General features: G+C 44.8%; 1 protein-coding gene across 1 annotated transcript; it reads right to left on the bottom strand.

Annotated features, from left to right (window-relative positions):
* Positions 1-174: 174 nt before the first annotated feature.
* asns (asparagine synthetase) lies at positions 175-19473 on the bottom strand. The gene is made up of 12 exons (XM_084484451.1): positions 19460-19473; positions 10634-10904; positions 9595-9832; positions 8874-9056; positions 8415-8516; positions 8060-8187; positions 7801-7927; positions 7027-7133; positions 4198-4298; positions 2554-2635; positions 1844-1999; positions 175-771 (listed from the first exon to the last, which is right to left on the bottom strand). Exons 2-12 carry the CDS (start codon positions 10880-10882, stop codon positions 556-558), a joined length of 1689 nt encoding a protein of 562 aa, XP_084340577.1. The 5' UTR covers positions 10883-10904; positions 19460-19473; the 3' UTR covers positions 175-555.
* Positions 19474-19654: the final 181 nt, after the last annotated feature.

Below are 19654 nucleotides of genomic sequence, written 5' to 3'. Positions count from 1 at the left end.
ACACAACTCAGGATTCAGAATCACTAACGTAACAGAAAAACACCCAACAAATGAGCCCGGAAAATGTACCTTTAATTATCCCCATAGTCTTACAATAAGACAAGGCAGCGTGTTTTAAGCGTTTCTTCAAACCTTCAACATTTCAAAGCCTTCATCACAACTCCCCTAGAGTCAGAACGGAGACCGAGCTGAGACCGAGGTCATCACGGAGGAAGGCTTCTGGACTATTAAGGTCTGCCCAGGTCTGCTCTCCAGACCCCCAGGGCTTTCCTAAAGCAGTCCTACTGTTGAGCTACAGGAAGAAGGAAGAAGGTTTCATCGTCCTTCATCTTCTAGAGAAGGCCCGCTCTGAGGAATGGAGAGGTTTCATGCTGCCATCGTAGCAACAGAAATGGCGTCTAGCAAGCTGCTGCTCCCTCTGACGTCTGACACTTACATAAGAAGCACATCTAACTATTAAACCGGCTAACAAGTTCAATGGGGGAGGGATGGGCTGGTTCTGGATAATGGTTCTGATTACTGGTCCTGGTTACTGGTCCTGGTTACTGGGCCTGGTTACTGGTCCTGGTCCTTGTCCGGCGTGTAGATGGCCAGGGTCCTGGCCGAGGGGTCGGAGGCGTGGATCCAGCGGGGCATCCAGTAGTGGGACAGCCACTGGGCGCGGCCCGGGTAGAGCTTCTCAAACACCTGGCGGTAGTAGTAGGCCTCCTTGGTCTTTGGCGGGTTGTGGGGGAAGGTCTTGGGGGCTTTCTCCAGCTGGGCGTCGTTCACCTGAGGGGAGGGGCATCCATACCGGGTTAAAAAGGCTCCATATCTTCTGTTATTCAAACGCTCTCTGACTGGAATAGAGCTGGACTGGGGTCTTCTAGTGTAAACATAAGATGATGCTGCGCTGGTGACAGTACTACTGTACTACTGTGTACCTGGTGACAGTACTACTGTACTACTGTGTACCTGGTGACAGTACTACTGTGTACCTGGTGACAGTACTACTGTGTACCTGATGACAGTACTACTGTGTACCTGATGACAGTACTACTGTGTAACTGATGACAGTACTACTGTGTACCTGGTGACAGTACTACTGTGTACCTGATGACAGTACTACTGTGTACCTGATGACAGTACTACTGTGTAACTGATGACAGTACTACTGTGTACTACTTGGTACTGTGTAACTGATGACAGTACTACTGTGTAACTGATGACAGTACTACTGTGTACATGGTGACAGTACTACTGTGTACCTGATGACAGTACTACTGTGTAACTGATGACAGTACTACTGTGTAACTGATGACGGTACTACTGTGTAACTGATGACAGTACTACTGTGTACCTGGTGACAGTACTACGGTGTACTACTTGGTACTGTGTACCCGATGACAGTACTACTGTGTAACTGATGACAGTACTACTGTGTACTACTTGGTACTGCGTACCTGATGACAGTACTACTGTGTACTAGTTGGTACTGTGTAACTGACGACAGTACTACTGTGTACTACTTGGTACTGTGAACCAAGCCGTTCTCCCAGAGAAACGATCTGTATAACTAGACTGAAAACAGCAAAACCTTAAGAACTTCAATTTCTAATGTGCCTTTCAAGGGACTGAGGACCCCTGTGTACCAGGGCTCATTGTCCAGGTTCATCTCTTCCAGAGGGTTACCCTAGTGGAGGAGTCCTGTACCCTTGTACCTGGAGGCAGCAGCCCTCTAAGTCAGGAGATGACAACCCCTGTGTTGGTCTTCCGGTTTCGAACCCACAACCAGCCTAATATCTGATAAACACCAGCCAGAGCCATAAGGGAGGCCCGGTATGATCCTGGGTGGTGAGGTCACCTGGGTCTCCATGTGCTCCTGCAGGCTGGTGTACAGAGACTTCTTGACGGAGGTCAGCCCGTCGCTGAACGCCTCCTTCCTCCTCCACAGGATGTCGTCCGGTATCAGACCCAGGCCCTTGAAGGAGTCCCGGAGGAGGTGCTTCTCCACGCCGTGCTGCACACGCACACGCACACACACACACATACACACACACACACACACACAATAAACGTCATGTTAAACCTGTAAATATGAAACCTGCAATAAACACATTTTTGTTTGGAAAAAGATTCTAAAAAAAAAATTGCAAAAATTCAGTCCATTTTTGCAATACAGGGAGGTAGCTGGCATAGTAAAAAACAAAAAAGGAATATAAAAACCTTATTTGTGTGTCAACAGAAGCCGGAGTAAATAGTAGCTGAATTATAATATTATATATGGCCAACTGTATGTTTTGTATTCAACAGCAGACTACATATTAAAGATCTTAAAACAGACATTTGGAATGGGTTTCTATTCATTTAAGAGGGATATAAAAAGGTTCCAAACACCAAATTAAGGGAAACATGCAGCGTGTGTAATGCAATGGAAAGACAATGCAAGGCAGAGTGACACAGAGTAACTACAAATGAATTAATTTACATCCTGGGGAGAGCAACACACTGACTGCACTAACCACTGCCGTGTACCAGCTGTAAAGTATTGTTGGGGAGTGATGCGACACTGACCTTGGGGGTCCTCATCTCCTCCGGCAGGGACAGGAAGTAGGCCGTGAATCTATGGTCCAGGAAAGGCACTCTCAGCTCCAGACTGAAGAGACAACACAATCAGTACATTATTAGAACATCAACTAATTATTAACAAGGTAAAGTCTTCCAGACGGGGCCCAGTGCATTATTTTTACTTTTACTTCAGCATTAGGCCATTAGTAAATATTCCTTTGCAATAACAAAACTGTATCGAGTTTTTACCCCCCCTCCCCCACTCTAAAGATTAATAAAGATTATATTCCATTTCCCCCCGAGGATGTAATTTCCCCTCTAATTCACTCAGATCGAATTACGACTCATTCAAAGTCTAAAAAAAGGCCCTCATGTGTTATGGTTCATATTGTTTGTAGGATCTTTACCATGCAGTAGTTTCAGTCATCACTTCGGACATGTTTCAGGCCCATAGTTCCATAATTTCAAAATAGAAGTCATAAACGGTCTGCCCTGTAATAAACTGCTCATCCATACTTCATCATGCTCAACATAAATCATGCTGACGTTTTTCTTGGAGAAACAGAATAGATTCACTCATTCACTATGTTTTTAGTTTGACTAGGATGTTTTCAGTCAGAATCATGAGCCCAGAGAGTGAGGCCTTGAAGGCATGGGGACATCTGATGGAGAGTTTGTAGAGACTGACCCCTGGTGGACAAACACCAGTACTTTGAGCTCCATTGTGAATACAAAATCTTCAGTTTTATCATGGACTCAGAGTGTCTTCAGCTACTGTAAAGATGAGGGTCCTGGTAGGCCTAAGGGGAGTTTGTACGCTAATCACTCTCCAGAAATGGGTTGGCGGGTTGTGCGTTAGTGTGATAAACAAGCCGCCAGGTCTTGGATTACTTGAGCGGCCCGGGTCTCAGCGACTGAGGACCGGTCTCCTACCTGGGCCCTGGTGGGTCAAAGCAGCACTGATCAACACCTGAGGTGGTCCTACCATGACGCTTATGTGGGTCTGTACAGATGGTCACATACTGTTTCTCTGTGCAAATGTTGCGTCAGGGTGACCTCCAAGACATGTCGCCTGCTTTATGACACCAAAACACACCCATACATGTCCGGAGCCAACTGGTGTCCGAATGGAACCGCTAGGCATCAGGGGAAACGGATGCAGTGCCTCTTTCACAGTGCATTATGGGTATTAAATAATGCACTAAATAAGGGGGAACCATGTTGTGGTTATGCCCTCGATAGAGCATCGATAGGACACGTGTGGAAGCAGACAGAGGGGAACCAGTAAGCAGTGTGTTACCCGTGTGTGTCCCGTGTGTGTCCAGTGTGTGTCCCGTGTGTGTCCAGTGTGTGTCCAGTGTGTGTTCAGTGTGTGTCCAGTGTGTGTTCAGTGTGTGTCCAGTGTGTGTCCAGTGTGTGTTCAGTGTGTGTCCTGTGTGTGTCCAGTGTGTGTCCAGTGTGTGTCCCGTGTGTGTCCAGTGTGTGTCCAGTGTGTGTTCAGTGTGTGTCCAGTGTGTGTTCAGTGTGTGTCCAGTGTGTGTCCAGTGTGTGTCCAGTGTGTGTCCAGTTTGTGTCCAGTGTGTGTCCAGTGTGTGTTCAGTGTGTGTCCAGTGTGTGTCCCGTGTGAGCCGTGTGTGAGCCGTGTGTTACCCGTGTGCGGCGGTGGTGCGGTCGGCGCGCAGGTTGTCAAACAAGTAAAGCTCCTTCAGGAGTCGCACGCTGTCCTCTGCTGCCGCCTTGGGGTTAGGAGCCTGTAGGACACAGTTTAAAGGTCCAGTGGGTTGGGGTTAGGAGCCTGTAGGACAGTTTAAAGGTCCAGTGGGTTGGGGTTAGGAGCCTGTAGGACACAGTTTAAAGGTCCAGTGGGTTGGGGTTAGGAGCCTGTAGGACAGTTTAAAGGTCCAGTGGGTTGGGGTTAGGAGCCTGTAGGACAGTTTAAAGGTCCAGTGGGTTGGGGTTAGGAGCCTGTAGGACAGTTTAAAGGTCCAGTGGGTTGGGGTTAGGAGCCTGTAGGACACAGTTTAAAGGTCCAGTGGGTTGGGGTTAGGAGCCTGTAGGACACAGTTTAAAGGTCCAGTGAGTGGGAGCCTGTAGGACACAGTGTAAAGGTCCAGTGGGTTGGGGTTAGGAGCCTGTTTAAAGGTCCATCTTTGTGGTAACAAGGTGCGGTTGTTGCCAAGGGAAGCTTCTTGGACAGAGGGGCCCAGAGCATTATTCTCAGACTGGAATTTATATTTCAGAAAATGATGCACAACCTTTCTACAGACATAACATACAGTAATAATGAATTAATTAACAACATAGAGCTTATGGAATAAATTGTCAAGGTCCAGTGTTTAGAAAGTGACATTGATGTTAACCGCACAATGGTACATTTTCGATCCTGTAAATCAGGGGTCTCCAACACGTCGATCGCGAGCTACCGGTAGCTCGTGGGAAGGTTTTCAGTAGCTCGCCTGATAGGTTGACCGACTGAGTTGTTAAAAAAATAATAATAATAAAATAATATTCAGACGACAGTAAATGCACTGTAATGCAATGTAAAAGTAATGGGCTTGTACACGATGTCTGGGTCAAGAACATATGTGTTTGCTGTACGGTGTTTGCAGATGCATTGATTTAAAAGTACAACTTACCGCTGTATCAGCTGTTCTTTCCCAAATCATTTAACCAATCATTTACCCTAAAACTAGATTTTGTTTTGGAAGCCTGGAATATACTTTGCTCGAATGTATTATTGTTATTATTATTTTAACGCATGGCATAGCCTACTATACTTCATTCATGTTCATTCATGCAGGGGAAAAAAATGTTTCCACAATCCACACGCTATTTCTATGCAGTTTCACACGTATGAATAATCTTTGACATCATAATATTTAACATGCAAGTGTAGTGGCGCCTGGTTGCTGCGGGGGAAATCAGCTTTGCGCCGGGTGCAAACTAGCAACGACACATGCGTCGGTGTAGAAAGTCAAATGCGCCGGGCGCAAGATAGGGCCCTTCTTCTGTTTGGCGCACATGGCTAATTTGCATACGCGCACAGGACTGTCGGAATGGGAGCACGTCGGACTGGCAGCATTACGGGGGCGCGGTTACGGGCTGGCGGAGTTACATTTAAAAATCGCGTTCAAGTAAAAATAAATAAGAAAAGCGGAATCAATTTGTGGCGCTCGTTGTTCAATCTGTGGCGCAGCGCCACACATTGGCCTATGTGTGGGAAACACTCAGACCTGCAAACTCCTCAGAGGAAAAATCCCGTCCGTCCGCAACGACGCGTTATGTGACTTGATCGCTGTAATGCCATTCCATGTCACACTGATCGTTTTTTTACACAACGAGCAAAATGCTTCTCGTCATTTCCCATCACAGGTTTCAGCCAGTCTTTAAATGCCTCCCTATAAGCCCCCCGATATATAAAAATAAATAAATAAGGCCCTTGAAAGGTAGTAAAAGGTAACAAACCCAATTTGACTTGTTAGTAAATTTTTCATCACCACCTCAAACAGAAGCTTAAGTCAGTTGATGTAAATAAATACAAGCGATGTGATGCAAGTAGCTCTTGGCCACTTAATTTTTTTCTAAGTAGCTCTCAGTTGAAAAAAGGTTGGAGACCCCTGCTGTAAATATTGAAGCACTTCAAAGCAGTTTCTTTTTTCCAATTTCATGAATTTTATGTACTCAAATTCTTCACAACACCTCCTATTGCATCCATTGTGGTAAACTACATTCACAGACCTATAACTATCGTTATCTTTTATATATATTAATCATTCATCTTCAGCAGTCAGTGGCCAAGCCAATGTTTACTTGCAGGTCGTTAAGTATAGGTTGCTTTGATAACACGGTAAGTATAAACTCCCCCGCTGTAAGTGGGTGCTCATTAGAATCCCCCAGCGCATGGGCATACGCAACCGTATTTATACACCTGTCGCAATCAAGCCTACCTCTGTTGTTCATTGTGTTCATTGTAACAGTGTGCGTTTTGACCAAGTAAGTGCTGAAGTTCCTGCCTGAACTATACTTTGCCAGACGCCCGTCCAGACCAGTAGCTGTACGTTTGGTTTATTTAAACTTGTTAATGAGCTTCTACTGCCACCTAGAGGTCATCTAATGTTTTGGTGTAATGTAATGTCTATCTACCTGTGACTCATTTGTAATGTTTCTGAACTTTTAGGAACCTCACCAAACACCACAACTCACCTGTGAGCCCACACTGAAGATTCTCGTCATTCGCATTTCTCTGACCAGAAATGAGGCAGGCTTCATCAGGCCCAGATCATCATTACTAGCACATCTGTTACAGTGTGCAGTTCATCTAAAAACCTAATAGTGCCAGTCGTGAAACCAGCCCAATCTGCCGGCTCATGTTTTATTTGGCGTATTCCCCCCCCCCCCACCTTGTTCAGCCAATCACTACATAAATCACTACCAGAGGCCTTTTGGTCTGCAGTATCAGGCTGTGTGTGCAGGACCAACCTTGTGGAAGTAGATGTATCCCTGGGTGAGCTCATCTGACCCCTCCCCAGAGAAGACCACCACACTGTCTGACTTCTCTCGGATGTACTTGGACACGAGGAACATCCCTGTGGGCGCAGGAAGAAGACCCCAGGAACCGGTCAGGAACACGTACAGATATGGCATATCTATTATTAAAGGCATTCGATATAGAAATGTATACACGGCACTGTAGGAAAACACAGGTGTCGCTCTAACACCGGTCTGCTACTTCTCTGTACCAGGGCACGCTATAAGGCCCCGTCCACACGGAAACAATTTTTTTGTGAAAACACAAGTCGCAAGTCTTGTGCGTTTGGGCCGTCCAGACAGATCCGGCGTTTTCGGTGGCCGAAAACTCACTTTTCTGAAACCAGGTCCCAGGTTGAAAACGGCCCCATGTGTTTTCGTGTTCGTAGTCGTGTGGACGCCAGATACGCAAACGATGATGTCATTGCCGAAGGAGATGACATCATCATGTTTTGTTTGATTTTGATTATTTTTGTAGCTTTAAATACAGCCCCTTGGTCAATTTAACCTACAAGTATAATATATACAAGTATTTTCTGCTCAATCTAAAAGGTTAAACAACTGCTTTCTCTCCCTCGTCTTCTTCTTTTATTGGTGGAGTCTGTCTTTACGGAGATATTCCTGAAACGCAGCCAAGGAAGACGGAGGGGAAAATATAGTTTTCGCCCGTGTGGATGGGGCCTTGTCAACAACGTAGGGTTGTTACGGTGGAGAACAGCCACTCACCGATGGAGGCCCGCACGGTGGTGATGTCATAGGTCTCCAGGTGGAGGATCACCTCCTCCGCCACTCGGATGCCCTCCTCTGCCGTGAAGCTGACCTCGTGGTGCTCACTGCCGATGTGTGCGGCTACCTGAGACAGACACACACACACACACACACACACATACACACACACACACACACATACACACACTTTGATGGTATCTGCCATGGCAAAGGGTTTCCGTGGGGCCTGTGTCTGAGGGAGGGCGGGGGGCTTCACCTTGCGGGCCGCCATGATGTCTGGGCTGTCTTCTGCCCCGATGGCAAAGGTCTGGATGGGGTAGGGCAGCTTCTCCTCTTTGGCCAGCTTCACCAGCGTTGCAGCGACCAAACTGGAGTCCAGACCACCTGGTGGACGTAGTGAAGAACACACAGCGGATTTGATGTTAACTTTGATGTTAACGGTTTTACTGAGTTTGACTTTATTCATTGATTGTGCAGATAGCCATGATGCAGAGAGAACACATTGGCTCACAGGCTAAACATGCCGTCATGAGCTTTATATTTAAGATGTATAAAGTTAAATTGATCATATAGTTGTAATATTCTCCTTCTACTGAACAGCAGCGGTTCACCTGAGAGAAGACATCCGATCCTCCTCTGGGCCATCAAGCGTTTGCGTATGGCGTTCTCGAAGAGCAGTCTGATGTTGCTCTTCACGGCCTCCTCGTCAAAACCTGGGGAACACCGTTCAAATCGTTAGCTGGTAATCCATCTTGGAAATTTATGTAGGAGGAATTGTAAAGAATATCAAATGAGAAGCACGTATTCATAATGACCATTGCTCACAAAAACATACAAAAATAAAGAAAGCTAATACAACATCGTACACAACTACAAACTATGACAGCTGTTGTTGTAACAGCGCCTTGAGCATTGCCCTTTAATCCAAACCCATGCTGACGTGTGTGACCTGCTGTCTGGGGGCCCGGGGGGGCCCTAAGGGTCTGGGGGGGGACCCGGCTAGGGGTCTGAGGGGGGCCCAGCTGTGTCTGGGGGGGGGGTCTGAGGGGGGGGGGTCTGGAAGGGCCTACCAGAGGCGGTCTCTGTGGCGTCGTACAGGGCGTGGGCGGGCTCCTGGGTGCAGCAGTGGAAGCGAGCCAGCTCCAGAGACTCCACCTTGCCCGTGGGCTTGAGGTCGAAGGTCTCGAAGTGGCCCGGCAGGAAGGGCACGATGCTGGCCTGGCTGGACATGGAGTGGCTGAGTTCAGTGAGGCCTGGAGAGGGGAAACACAGCCATTTAGGAAGGTGGGCCAGCTCATTGCAATGGATACGGTGGTGCCTTTATCAGAGCAAATTCACCATCGACAATGAAGACTCCCAGGGTATAAGTATTATAGTACTATTCATTCGTTTTGCAGAGTCTAATATGGACACAGCCTTGTTAACTGGGTCAAGAACAGCCTACTTGTCAGGAAGTGGTCGTGACTGACATGTGAGCCTGACCAATCACGGCCTGTAGGCCGGGAACTGTACTTCTAGAAAACCAGACCCATGGTGAGACAAACAAAACCAAAAGACCTACTGGCAGACTGAATGAGACTACATGAGACTAAATGAATGTAAACATAGGAATAAACTAGGATCCACTCGTGTTACGCTGGAACTACGACTGCATATTTGTGAGTGTCAAAGCGGTGTAGAGTTTCCATAGTTCCTGCGAGACGCCGCACTCGCTCCATCTCTCAGACGTTCAGTGGGAGGAGTCACAGGGCGACGCAGCAGACGAGAGCGTCCAACCCCTCCGCCGTGTACCTTTGGCCTCCGAGCATACGGCCATGAAGCCGTTGTCGGTGAGCAGCTTGAACAAGGGCCGCACGCCGTAGGTGTCCCTGCCCAGGAACACCTTCCTGTTGGCCGTGTCCAGCAGGACGAAGGCGAACACCCCGTCCAGTAGGGACGCCATCTTCTGCACGCCGAAGCGCTCATACAGGTGGAGCATCACCTCGCCGTCCACCTGCGTCTGGAAGTCAAACCCAAACTGCTTCTGCAGCTGAAGACGTGAGAAAGAAAGAACGGTATTAACAGAGGCCAACGTGTTGGAGCTGTTTCCCATCCGTCTCCCATGGATAGAGCTGCACTATAGAACAAACCCTTTACATAGAGCTGCACTATAGAACAAAACCCTTTACATAGAACTGCACTATAGAACAAAACCCTTTACATAGAGCCGCACTATAGAACAAAACCCTTTACATAGAGCCGCACTATAGAACAAAACCCTTTACATAGAGCTGCACTATAGAACCAAACCCTTTACATAGAGCTGCACTATAGAACAAAGCCCTTTCATAGAGCTGCACAATAAAACAAAACCCTTTACATAGAGCTGCACTATAGAACAAAAACCTTTACATAGAGCCGCACTATAGAACAAACCCTTTACATAGAGCTGCACTATAGAACAAAGCCCTTTCATAGAGCTGCACCATAGAACAAAACCCTTTACATAGAGCTGCACTATAGAACAAAACCCTTTACATAGAGCTGCACTATAGAACAAAACCCTTTACATAGAGCTGCACTATAGAACAAAGCCCTTTCATAGAGCTGCACCATAGAACAAAACCCTTTCATAGAGATGTCATCATAGGACAGGTGCAGGTGTTGCTCATAACACTTGGGTATGCTACTTTTATGTATCAGAGAATTTCTGGTAACTAATTTCACTAGTTAAGTCTACTACCCATGCCTGGCCTGAGAAGGTAACCCTACATTAATAGTGCACCAGGATCTGACCCCACGTCAGACGGTGTGGATTCAGTGTAAACTGACAACTGGGTCCGGGGCCTACCGCGTGGTGGTTGTAGATCTCCCCGTTGTAGCACAGCCACAGGAAGGGGAACTTCTTGACGCGCAGTGGCTGCATGCCGTACAGCTGGTCCACGATGGCCAGCCGGTGGAAGCCAAAGCAGCAGTTGGTGAAGCCATTGACGTTCTCAAAGCGGAAGGCGTCTGGCCCCCGGTGAGAGATCTTCATGGCGCTGGTGCACTGAACAGACAGGCACTCATCGCTGCCGAATAAAGCCCAGATACCACACATGTTGGGGTGGGAGGGAGTCCAGCTGAGAGGGAGAGAGAGAATACAGTGAGAACGACAGCTGGTACAGTGATATACATTATCCCCTCAGGAATACCCATCTCATCAAACATGCATTAGTAAAGTGTTGTTTGTGTGGGGTGATTCTGCGGGTTGACTGTTCCTAACTGGTACGACAGGGTTGGGAGAAGAGGTGGAATGAGACGAGAAAGAGGATACAGTAACAATAGCTGTTCAAATGATATCCGTGGCCCTCGGCAACATGTGATGTTCCCACGCTGGTCCCATCGGGGGTGAATAAAGTACCCATCTCATCAGACGTGCATTTAGATATATAAGACTTTGCTTAGAAAGTCATTGAATTTCAATTTAACATTAGATACATTTTGAAGATAGAAGAATAGACTCCATTATTGTAAAAGTCCCTTTGGACCCTCGTCTCTCTGAGGCCATGGCCCTGGGGGGCCGTGGAGGGACTTGTGTTTAGAGCTGAAATCACTGTTTCAAATCACTTGGTTGTTCAAGCCTATGTGGCAGCCGTTAGGCTGCCACATAGGCTCAAATCAAGCCAAAAGCCTATGCCACATAGGCTCAAATCAAGCTCAAATCAAGCCACATAGGCTTGATTTGATTCCCTCGATTTGATTTGATTCCCTCGCTTGTGTCGCTTGTGCTTCATGTTTCATTCTCAACATTTATTTTTGCAGTATTGTTGTGGTACTATTATCTGTCTCCTTTCATCATCACTCCATTTCACATATTCCTCTTCTCTGAAGGCCAAGTCTTGGCCTTCAGTGGGACCTTCCCAGTCGGCATTCTTCAGGTCACAGTTAGTCACTCTTCATGTTGCTAAGGTATCTTCCCCAACAATATTTCCATGTTGTTTCACAAGTAGATGACTAAACATGGTGTACTGGAGAGATTGAGGGTGAATTCAGCCAAAGAAGTGACCATGCTGATGAACATTTGCATGTATAAATGTATGTATGTATGTATGTATGTATGTATGTCAATTATGGCACCCATTGCACTCCTGACCATCCCTGGAAGGAGGTTTCCCCCACACTACATTCCTCCTCAAGATGTCTTCCCTGCTAATTAAGGGAGCTTTATATTTTGCCCTTTTGAGGGCTAGGGTCAGGGGGGTGTCATAAATATTTGGCCTGTTGAGCCCTTTGAGACTGTACTGGTGATTAAGGGCTATACAAATAAAATTGAATTGAATTGAACCTCTCCAATGCTTGTCAGTCCTTGCCTGTCCTGGCATTAGGGTTAGAGTTACTGCAGCAGCATGGACTCCTGGAGTCTTGCTTAAGATCCTCCAGGGTGAGAGTGTGGGGCCGTTGATTTCACCTCCCTGATTCCTATCCAGCACCTTTACTGGTTGAACTTGAGATGAACCTCTCTGGCTCTGATGAGCTGCCTAGGTCTTTTGTTGCGTTGTTTTCTTCCCTTGGTCTTTTGTTGCGTTGTTTTCTTCCCTTGTGTTCGTGTGTTCGTCCCTTGAAGAATTAGCTGGGCGTCAATGTAGGTCACTCCTCCTTCAATGTCTTCACTGTGCCATCTTCTTGTGCAATACTTCCTGTGTGCCATTTATTCTAAACAGCAAACCCATCTTTTTATATCTTCCAAATGTTGTTCATCATTGGTGGGGATTTAATATATGGTATAAGGTATTTCTTTCCCTACCAAATGTCCTGAGATTGTGCACATTAGGAACAAGCTTAGAGGTGACACCCTGCAATTCCCATAATTGACAGAATATTGTTCTAGAAACTCTTTGTATTTGTGTTACAAAGGGAAAGTAAATCCATGGCTAAGTTTCAAGAATTGATTGACCGATTGTATTTTGGAGGCTGGTTGCCCCTGCGTGTTCTTATGTTGGTCTGGTCCACCGCAGTGGAAACAAAGGTAGCGCTGAGTCAGGTGGGTCCCTGACCCCGGCACCACAGGAGTCAGGCGGATCATTCAGCCCTGACCCCAGCATCACACGGCTGAGGGTGGACTCCATATAGCTCCAACATGTCGTTATTTCCATTACCAGGCTACTCATCATAATGTAATTCTACATTACTATGTCTCACTGTGTCAATCATTCAACCTTCATTTAAATTTTCTCTTATGAATCATTGAACCTCATGAACAATGCAGCCAGATAACATCATAGAACATAGAACTGAATGAACACTAAAAGCAATTTGTCCAAGATCAGTCCTGGCACGATCACAGCGACTTCATACAACGCATAGTTGTGGTGTGTAGATATATGAATATTCTCACCTCTGAGGTTTTTTATATGTCTGGAATTCAGCATTGAAAACCTGAGGGTATTTCTCTGTGCAATAACATTTATTAATCTGACACCTGATTGGCCAGACTCCAGATTTACAGTCTTTCAGTACCAGTACAACATTTATTAATCTGGCCCCTGATCAGTAAGACTACATCCAGATTTACAGTCTTACAGTACCAGTACAACATTTGCCAGTTTATTGCCAGATAAACTTCCCATTTTTACCCAAGCAATTAGCTATAATTTTACAAGCACATATGCCTGGGCTGCTGTCTATTGTGAATTTAACGTTTTGGTCCAATCCTACATTCCATGCGTTTTCCTTTGCGTCGCTTGTGACGGCATCAATATTAAGGTCACATTTTCTTGTAGCTCATTTGTACTCAATTGTGCAAACTTGCCAGATTTTTTGTCACGCAAGTTATGCATGACTTTCCATAGTTGGGGCATCTGCATTGTATGAGCATGTGTTGGTCCGCAGTACTACTGACAAGAGATTTTCTGCTACTTCTGGAGTCTCGCTAAGATCCTCCAGGGTGAGAGTGTGGGACCGTTGATTTCACCTCCCTGATTCCTATCCAGCACCTTTACTGATTGAACTTGAGATGAACCTCTCTGGCTCTGATGAGCTGCCTAGGTCTTTTGTTGCGTTGTTTTCTTTGTCCCTTGAAGAATTAGCAGGGCGTCAATGTAGGTCACTCCTCCTTCACTGTGCCATCTTCTTGTGCAATACTTCCTGTGTGCCGTTTATTCTAAAGAGCAAACCCATCTTTTGTTGTTGTTCATCATTGGTGGGGTTAAGGTATTTAAAGGTATGGGGTTTTCTTTCCCTACCAAATGTCCTGAGATTGTGCGCATTAGGAACAAGCTTAGAGGTGACACCCTGCAATTCCCATAATTGACAGAATATTGTTCAAGGAACTCTTTGTATTTGTGTTACAAAGGGAAAGTAAATCCATGGCAAAGTTTCAAGAAACCGTTGGCTTCGATTTTGTCCAGATCTCCAAACTGGACAAAATGGATGTGAAATGTCAAGCTGATCAGGAAAACGCCAGGTATGTCCCGTGGAATGTACCGTGTTTGGTAGCCCCTTAGCTAACGATAGCATGCCGGCACACCGTAAGGAAGATAAACAATCTGTGGACGACGAAACAGACATCGACAAATTCATAGATTATCTTCAGATTGGTTGACGTAAGCAGGGTTACCAACTTTCACACATCTGGCGTGACACTCGCGCTTTCAGCATCAATTTCACGCTCTCATGCAAAAATCACACCAAAAAAAAAAATACCCGTTAGATCTCTTGTCGCTTTGGACGAGCGGTAAATTGCTGCGGCCGTCAACCCCCCCACCCCCCGTCAACAACTCCGCCTGCCTGTAATCTCGCACCCCCCCCCCCACCCGTCAACAATCCCGTCCGCCCGCAATCCAACACTCAATTCCCCCCATTCCCCCCGTCAACAATCCCCTCCGCCCACAATCCAACACTTAAACTCCCGGAGTTATAATGTAAGGGTTATAATTACAATATTTAATACCATTTTCGATACCATAGGGAAAACTTTACCCAAAATAAGTATATCTCCTGCAAGGGCAATCATATGTCATCTTGGTGCTAAAAGAAAGATGGTTGTGCAAGTGAAATATTCAATATTCAAAGCTAGAACACAGCATAAGTGGAAGATTCAAATTTGAAAATAATTATCAGCTGTTCATTATCAGTTAGTAGCCCTGGCGTACTCGAGACACAAACAGCTAGATATCTTTAGAACCCATTGTACCATTTTGAAAATTGACCTCTCTATTGAAAGTTCAGGGCAAATATAAATGAATTACACCAAGCCAAACACTCGCAAATACACCATATGGCCATCAACCATTTTTGCAAAAAAAAAAAGAAGGAAAGTTTGTTCTTGATTTGTTATTTGTGAGTTTTAGTCACAGAGTGATATGGTTGGACTGCTGGAATCAGTCTGGCGCATAGCCACGTGAGGCCAATGTGGGCCAGTGGCCAATTGTGTGAGATCTATTTTGGCTGTCGAACTCTAAAACAAATAACATCAAATTGCCTTTCTTATCTCAAAGTGCACTATCAAATAATGAGGTTACTTAGGATTTTATCTTATAGGCTGCAGGAAGCATAAAATGTACCCAGTTCAAATAAATAGCAGTGTAGGCTGGCTAGCTAACCTATAATAGAATATGCTCATGTCCTTGCTGCTGATCTTTGTCTTCAGGCAGTTTATTGAAGATTCCATAACAGTTTTCTAGTCTCTGCTGACACAAACATTTACATTTAGCAGTCGCTTAAATACAAAGCGATTTACAACCATTTATACACACATTCACACACCGACGGCGGAGTCAACCATGCGAGGCGACAGCCAGCTCGTCCCCGACAGTCAGATCAGACTGTCATCTGTGTGTATCCGACACGCTCCCTGCCGGACACTCTTTAAACACAGAGGTACGGGCCGGCCAGCATTGTCTATTGGTAGAATATATCAGTTATACAAGTTTATTTTATTGATAGCATTATTTAAATCATTATCCATCAGCATTGACTACAGATATGTTCATGAAATGTTAACCTTAGGGCTTAAATTGAAATTATAAAATGTTGCGTATTACAACTTTAATGCCGGTGGTGCCTTCAGCTATTACATATTATTTCATATTTTTAATGGGGAGTTTTTACTTATGCTATTGTAAAGGAGAGAAACTAATAATCAAGTTAAACCTTTACAAACTTTATTCAAATCTGAGTTGCAACATCACATTACAAGCATTACTGTAGGAGCCAATTCCTTTGTTTTCATTTAGTTGTCATTTTCAGTATTGTGTGTGTGTGTGTGTGTGTGTGTGTGTGTGTGTGTGTGTGTGTGTGTTAATTGATATGTATGCTCTCTGTGCTCCCCCTAGTCGAAAGGACCTGAGACCTGGGGGTGGTTTTAGGCTAGAAAACAGTTTTTATACCTTGCATGTCTTGCTTGTCTTGCATGACTTGACCTGTCTTATGTTCTCATTTTCAACAATAATCTTTACTTTGAATATTTGTTTGAATGAGCATTGGAATCTGACTCAGTTTTTTGCAAGACATCAAGTGTCTACTATAGCATATACCCAATCAGCCCAAGAGTGATCTACACAAGGAACAACAATGGACATCTTAGTCTCTACAATTACCTTTTATAATAATTTACATTAATCGGATGCAATAGACTAGGGCTGTACAGTGTGGACAAAAATGTATATCACAGTATGATTTGAAGTATAGATGGTAACGGTATTATATCACGGTATGTTAATTTTTTCCATCTTTAAGGGGGTCTCTCTATCTCATAAAAAAAGTTGGCGCACCGCGCACATAGCCTTACCATGCGCAAAAGCGCCGGTATTCGTAACCTCTTCTTTAAGTTCTACATTAACATTTTGCGTGTTTCCCGAAACGTTCTTTGCTACGAATCTCTTTCGTACATTGTTCGTTGGTAAGGTTGGTCTGAAGCGCTCGTAGAACCTTCTTAGCCGTAGTGACGTTTCAGCTCCTGCAGTCTCCGCCGCTGTACAGTAACCTTTAGAAATCCCAATTGTACATGTTCATTCCAAGTTTGCATCCGTAGCCAATTGATCCGTAGCCAATATCCTTAATTCAAACGGCTTAATCCTTAATTCAAATTCTTGACTTGAATTAAGTATATTGTCTCGGCTGTTCTTTATTTTGGGCCGTGAGTACAGCAAGCAAGGTCAGCTCGACTCGCTTCCAATAGCCTTATTTCAAAAACTCGCAACTTCGAAAAAATATTTTATTTATTTTACAATTCAAAAATGAACAAAACTGTCTTCTAAATTAAGGAAATTATACTGGGAAACGAATAAACCATTATAAGCAACGAGTGAACTTAATAAGCGATCAAAATACTTTTTGCAACCACTGCCTCTTTCCCTTGACATTTAGTTTTCACCTTAAATATGCAACAGATGTAATTAAGGCAACCTGGTCTCACAGGAATCCGTGAAATGAGTGGGTCTACGTCCCGTTTACAAAAAAGAATGCCCATAAAAGGTTTGAATATTAAGGGCTGCCTAATATTCGTTTGAATATTAGAAATTGTTTTCATATTCGAATAACGAAGTTCGGAGTCAAAGCCCTAGTCCATACACAGGTAAACAATGACGGTGTTTGTTATCTCGTTCCACCTCTGTTTTTTTTGTCGTAAGATTTGGAAAATACCTGCAGAAGCAATGTCTGAGATGCAGAGACAGCTTCACGCTACCAGCGTCTGTCTCATACGGTGTGGAATGAGAGCTTGTGAAGGGACGCAGGCAGGGACGCGGCTGCATGCTTGCGCAATAGCAGACTGCCTGAGAAGGCAGTATTGCTGTAAAATCTGTCCCTGGGAAAAGTAACGCTGCGCCGAATTGAAAAAGGAACTACGTTTCGTTAGTCGCTAGTATTTTCCCATATATACCATATTTTCAGTAGTTACGTGTAACTTGACTTTTTACATGAACAAGTAGTTGCCTAACGTGTTACACACCGGCGTAGCCACGGGCAGGCCTGGACGGGCCTAGGCCCGCCTAATTGTCAGTCTTGCCCGTCCAATCAGAGGGCTTTCCTTCGTTTACGTTCACCATCTAAAAATGGGGCGCAAGTTAGCACTGAGAGCTCAAGAATCAGTCAAATTGTGAACAACCGGCAGCTCCTCCCCCTCCCCTCCTGAACGTTTCTGTGAGAGCCCTCACACTTTACGAATATAAGAAATAAAGAAATATAGCCATTATACATTAGGCCTGTCTGTCGGTCTCTGTCTCTCTCTCTCGCTCTCTCGCTCTCTCTCTCTCTCTCTCTCTCTCTCTCTCTGTGTCTGTGTAAGTGCCAATCTGTTTCAATTTGATGTGATGCACACCAAAGCTACGTTCATGAAGTTTTGCGCAGGTTTAGAATGTTTAGCCTAACTGCAAATTGTCAGCTGTGACCGAAAGTGTTCGATAAATGTGACGCGCCGATGCTTGGGTTCATGCAGTTTTGCTCAAGTTTAAAATGTTTCTGCGTAATTTGTCAGCTGTGATCAAATGCCTTTAATAAATTCCACCTTTATGTCATAAATACAACATGCCTTTGATTAATGTTTGTATGGTGCATCTAATCTAGGCCTATATGTTCAATCAAATTGGCATTGCGCGCCTGTTTTTTTCTGTGCCCACCTATATGGACATTTCTGCAGTGTTGTGCAAGTTCACACTTCACATGAACTAGCTAGTTCAAAGTTCAGTTCATACAAAAAAAATAATAAATTCACATTCATAGTTCACAAATTCAGTTTCGAACTAGTTCATGTTCAGTTCATCAACAGTTTTTTTAGAAACCGAAGAAAAACTGTTGGAGTGAATATTCTGTGCTTACCTTTTAAAATGAATTCTCTCCATTACCAGCTGCCCATCACTACAATCTCAAATTTTTTGGATTGTGGATATTATTTGTACACCTGTTTCATTAATCACAACTAAGGCAGTAACTGTATTTAATAAACATTTGGACCTAGGCATCAATTCAGAATGTCACAAAATCTGAACTAGTTCAAGTTCAAGTTCTTTAGTTAAAAATATGTTAAGTTCAGTTCAAAGTTGAAGTTCAAAAAACTTGTTCAATTAACTAGTTCTTTTGAACTAGTTCATGCACAACACTGCATTTCTGGCTACGCCACTGTTACACACAACACTGTTACTCACAACACTGTCTACCGGTCACACCGGTGTCACGGTATCATCAAAATCCATACCGTAGCGCAAATTCACACCGGTGTACTTTCTATACCGTAGGCCTACACCCCTATGTGTCATCGCGGGCCAAAGGGTGCCGCTTATTACCTGCTGCCTGCTTATTACCCCTGTGCCGGTACTTAAAGTAAAGTAAACCTCTGTAAACAGGCTCCTACATCCTAACTTATACCATCAGTCTGATAAATAATAATATATATATAATAAATAATAATAATAATAATAATAATAATAATAATTATTATTATTATTATTATTATTATAAACTCGTACACTACTTGTTCCTATTTTGCCACCACAGACAGTAATGACCATGTTGTAGCGCTTCAGTCCGGGTCAGAGCCCACGTGAGGTGGACCCCCAGCTGCCTCATCACTTCTCACGGCATGATGCATTTTATAGTGTTAGTTTCTCTGTGAATGAATCCATATTAAGAGGCGTTACATCGCGGTGAATGGTATGGGTTGTTAAGCGAATGAAAGCTGATTCAAAGGGCTCTTACCTACCTGTGTCGGGCAGTAGTGAGTCGGATGATGGTTGAGGAGGAGCAGGCTGCACTGATGCAACACGCGCTGCTGTTGATTACGTAGTAGTGAAACATGCGCGTCAGGCAAGGGGCGTCGTTCTACAGAGCGGCAACTTCCGGTTACATCTTTAGCACCGCGGCCACTTCCAGTTGCATCATTACGACGGGGACAGAG

This window comes from Micromesistius poutassou (genome assembly GCF_964030765.1).
Source record: "Micromesistius poutassou genome assembly, chromosome: 20".
NCBI classification, from domain to species: Eukaryota; Metazoa; Chordata; class Actinopteri; order Gadiformes; family Gadidae; genus Micromesistius; species Micromesistius poutassou.
Note: the sequence above shows the minus strand (reverse complement) of the source record. Positions and strands in the feature narration are given on the sequence as shown.

Bases quoted from the DNA above. Each gene is read 5' to 3' on its own strand.
- asns (XM_084484451.1), bottom strand. From the start codon at position 10,882: ATGTGTGGTATCTGGGCTTTATTCGGCAGCGATGAGTGCCTGTCTGTT. The intron at 7,928-8,059 runs GTGAAGCCCCCC...TGTCTGTCTCAG, and splicing joins ACATCATGGCGGCCCGCAAG to GTAGCCGCACACATCGGCAG. The intron at 7,134-7,800 runs GTGAGTGGCTGT...CTGCGCCCACAG, and splicing joins CACCGTGCGGGCCTCCATCG to GGATGTTCCTCGTGTCCAAG.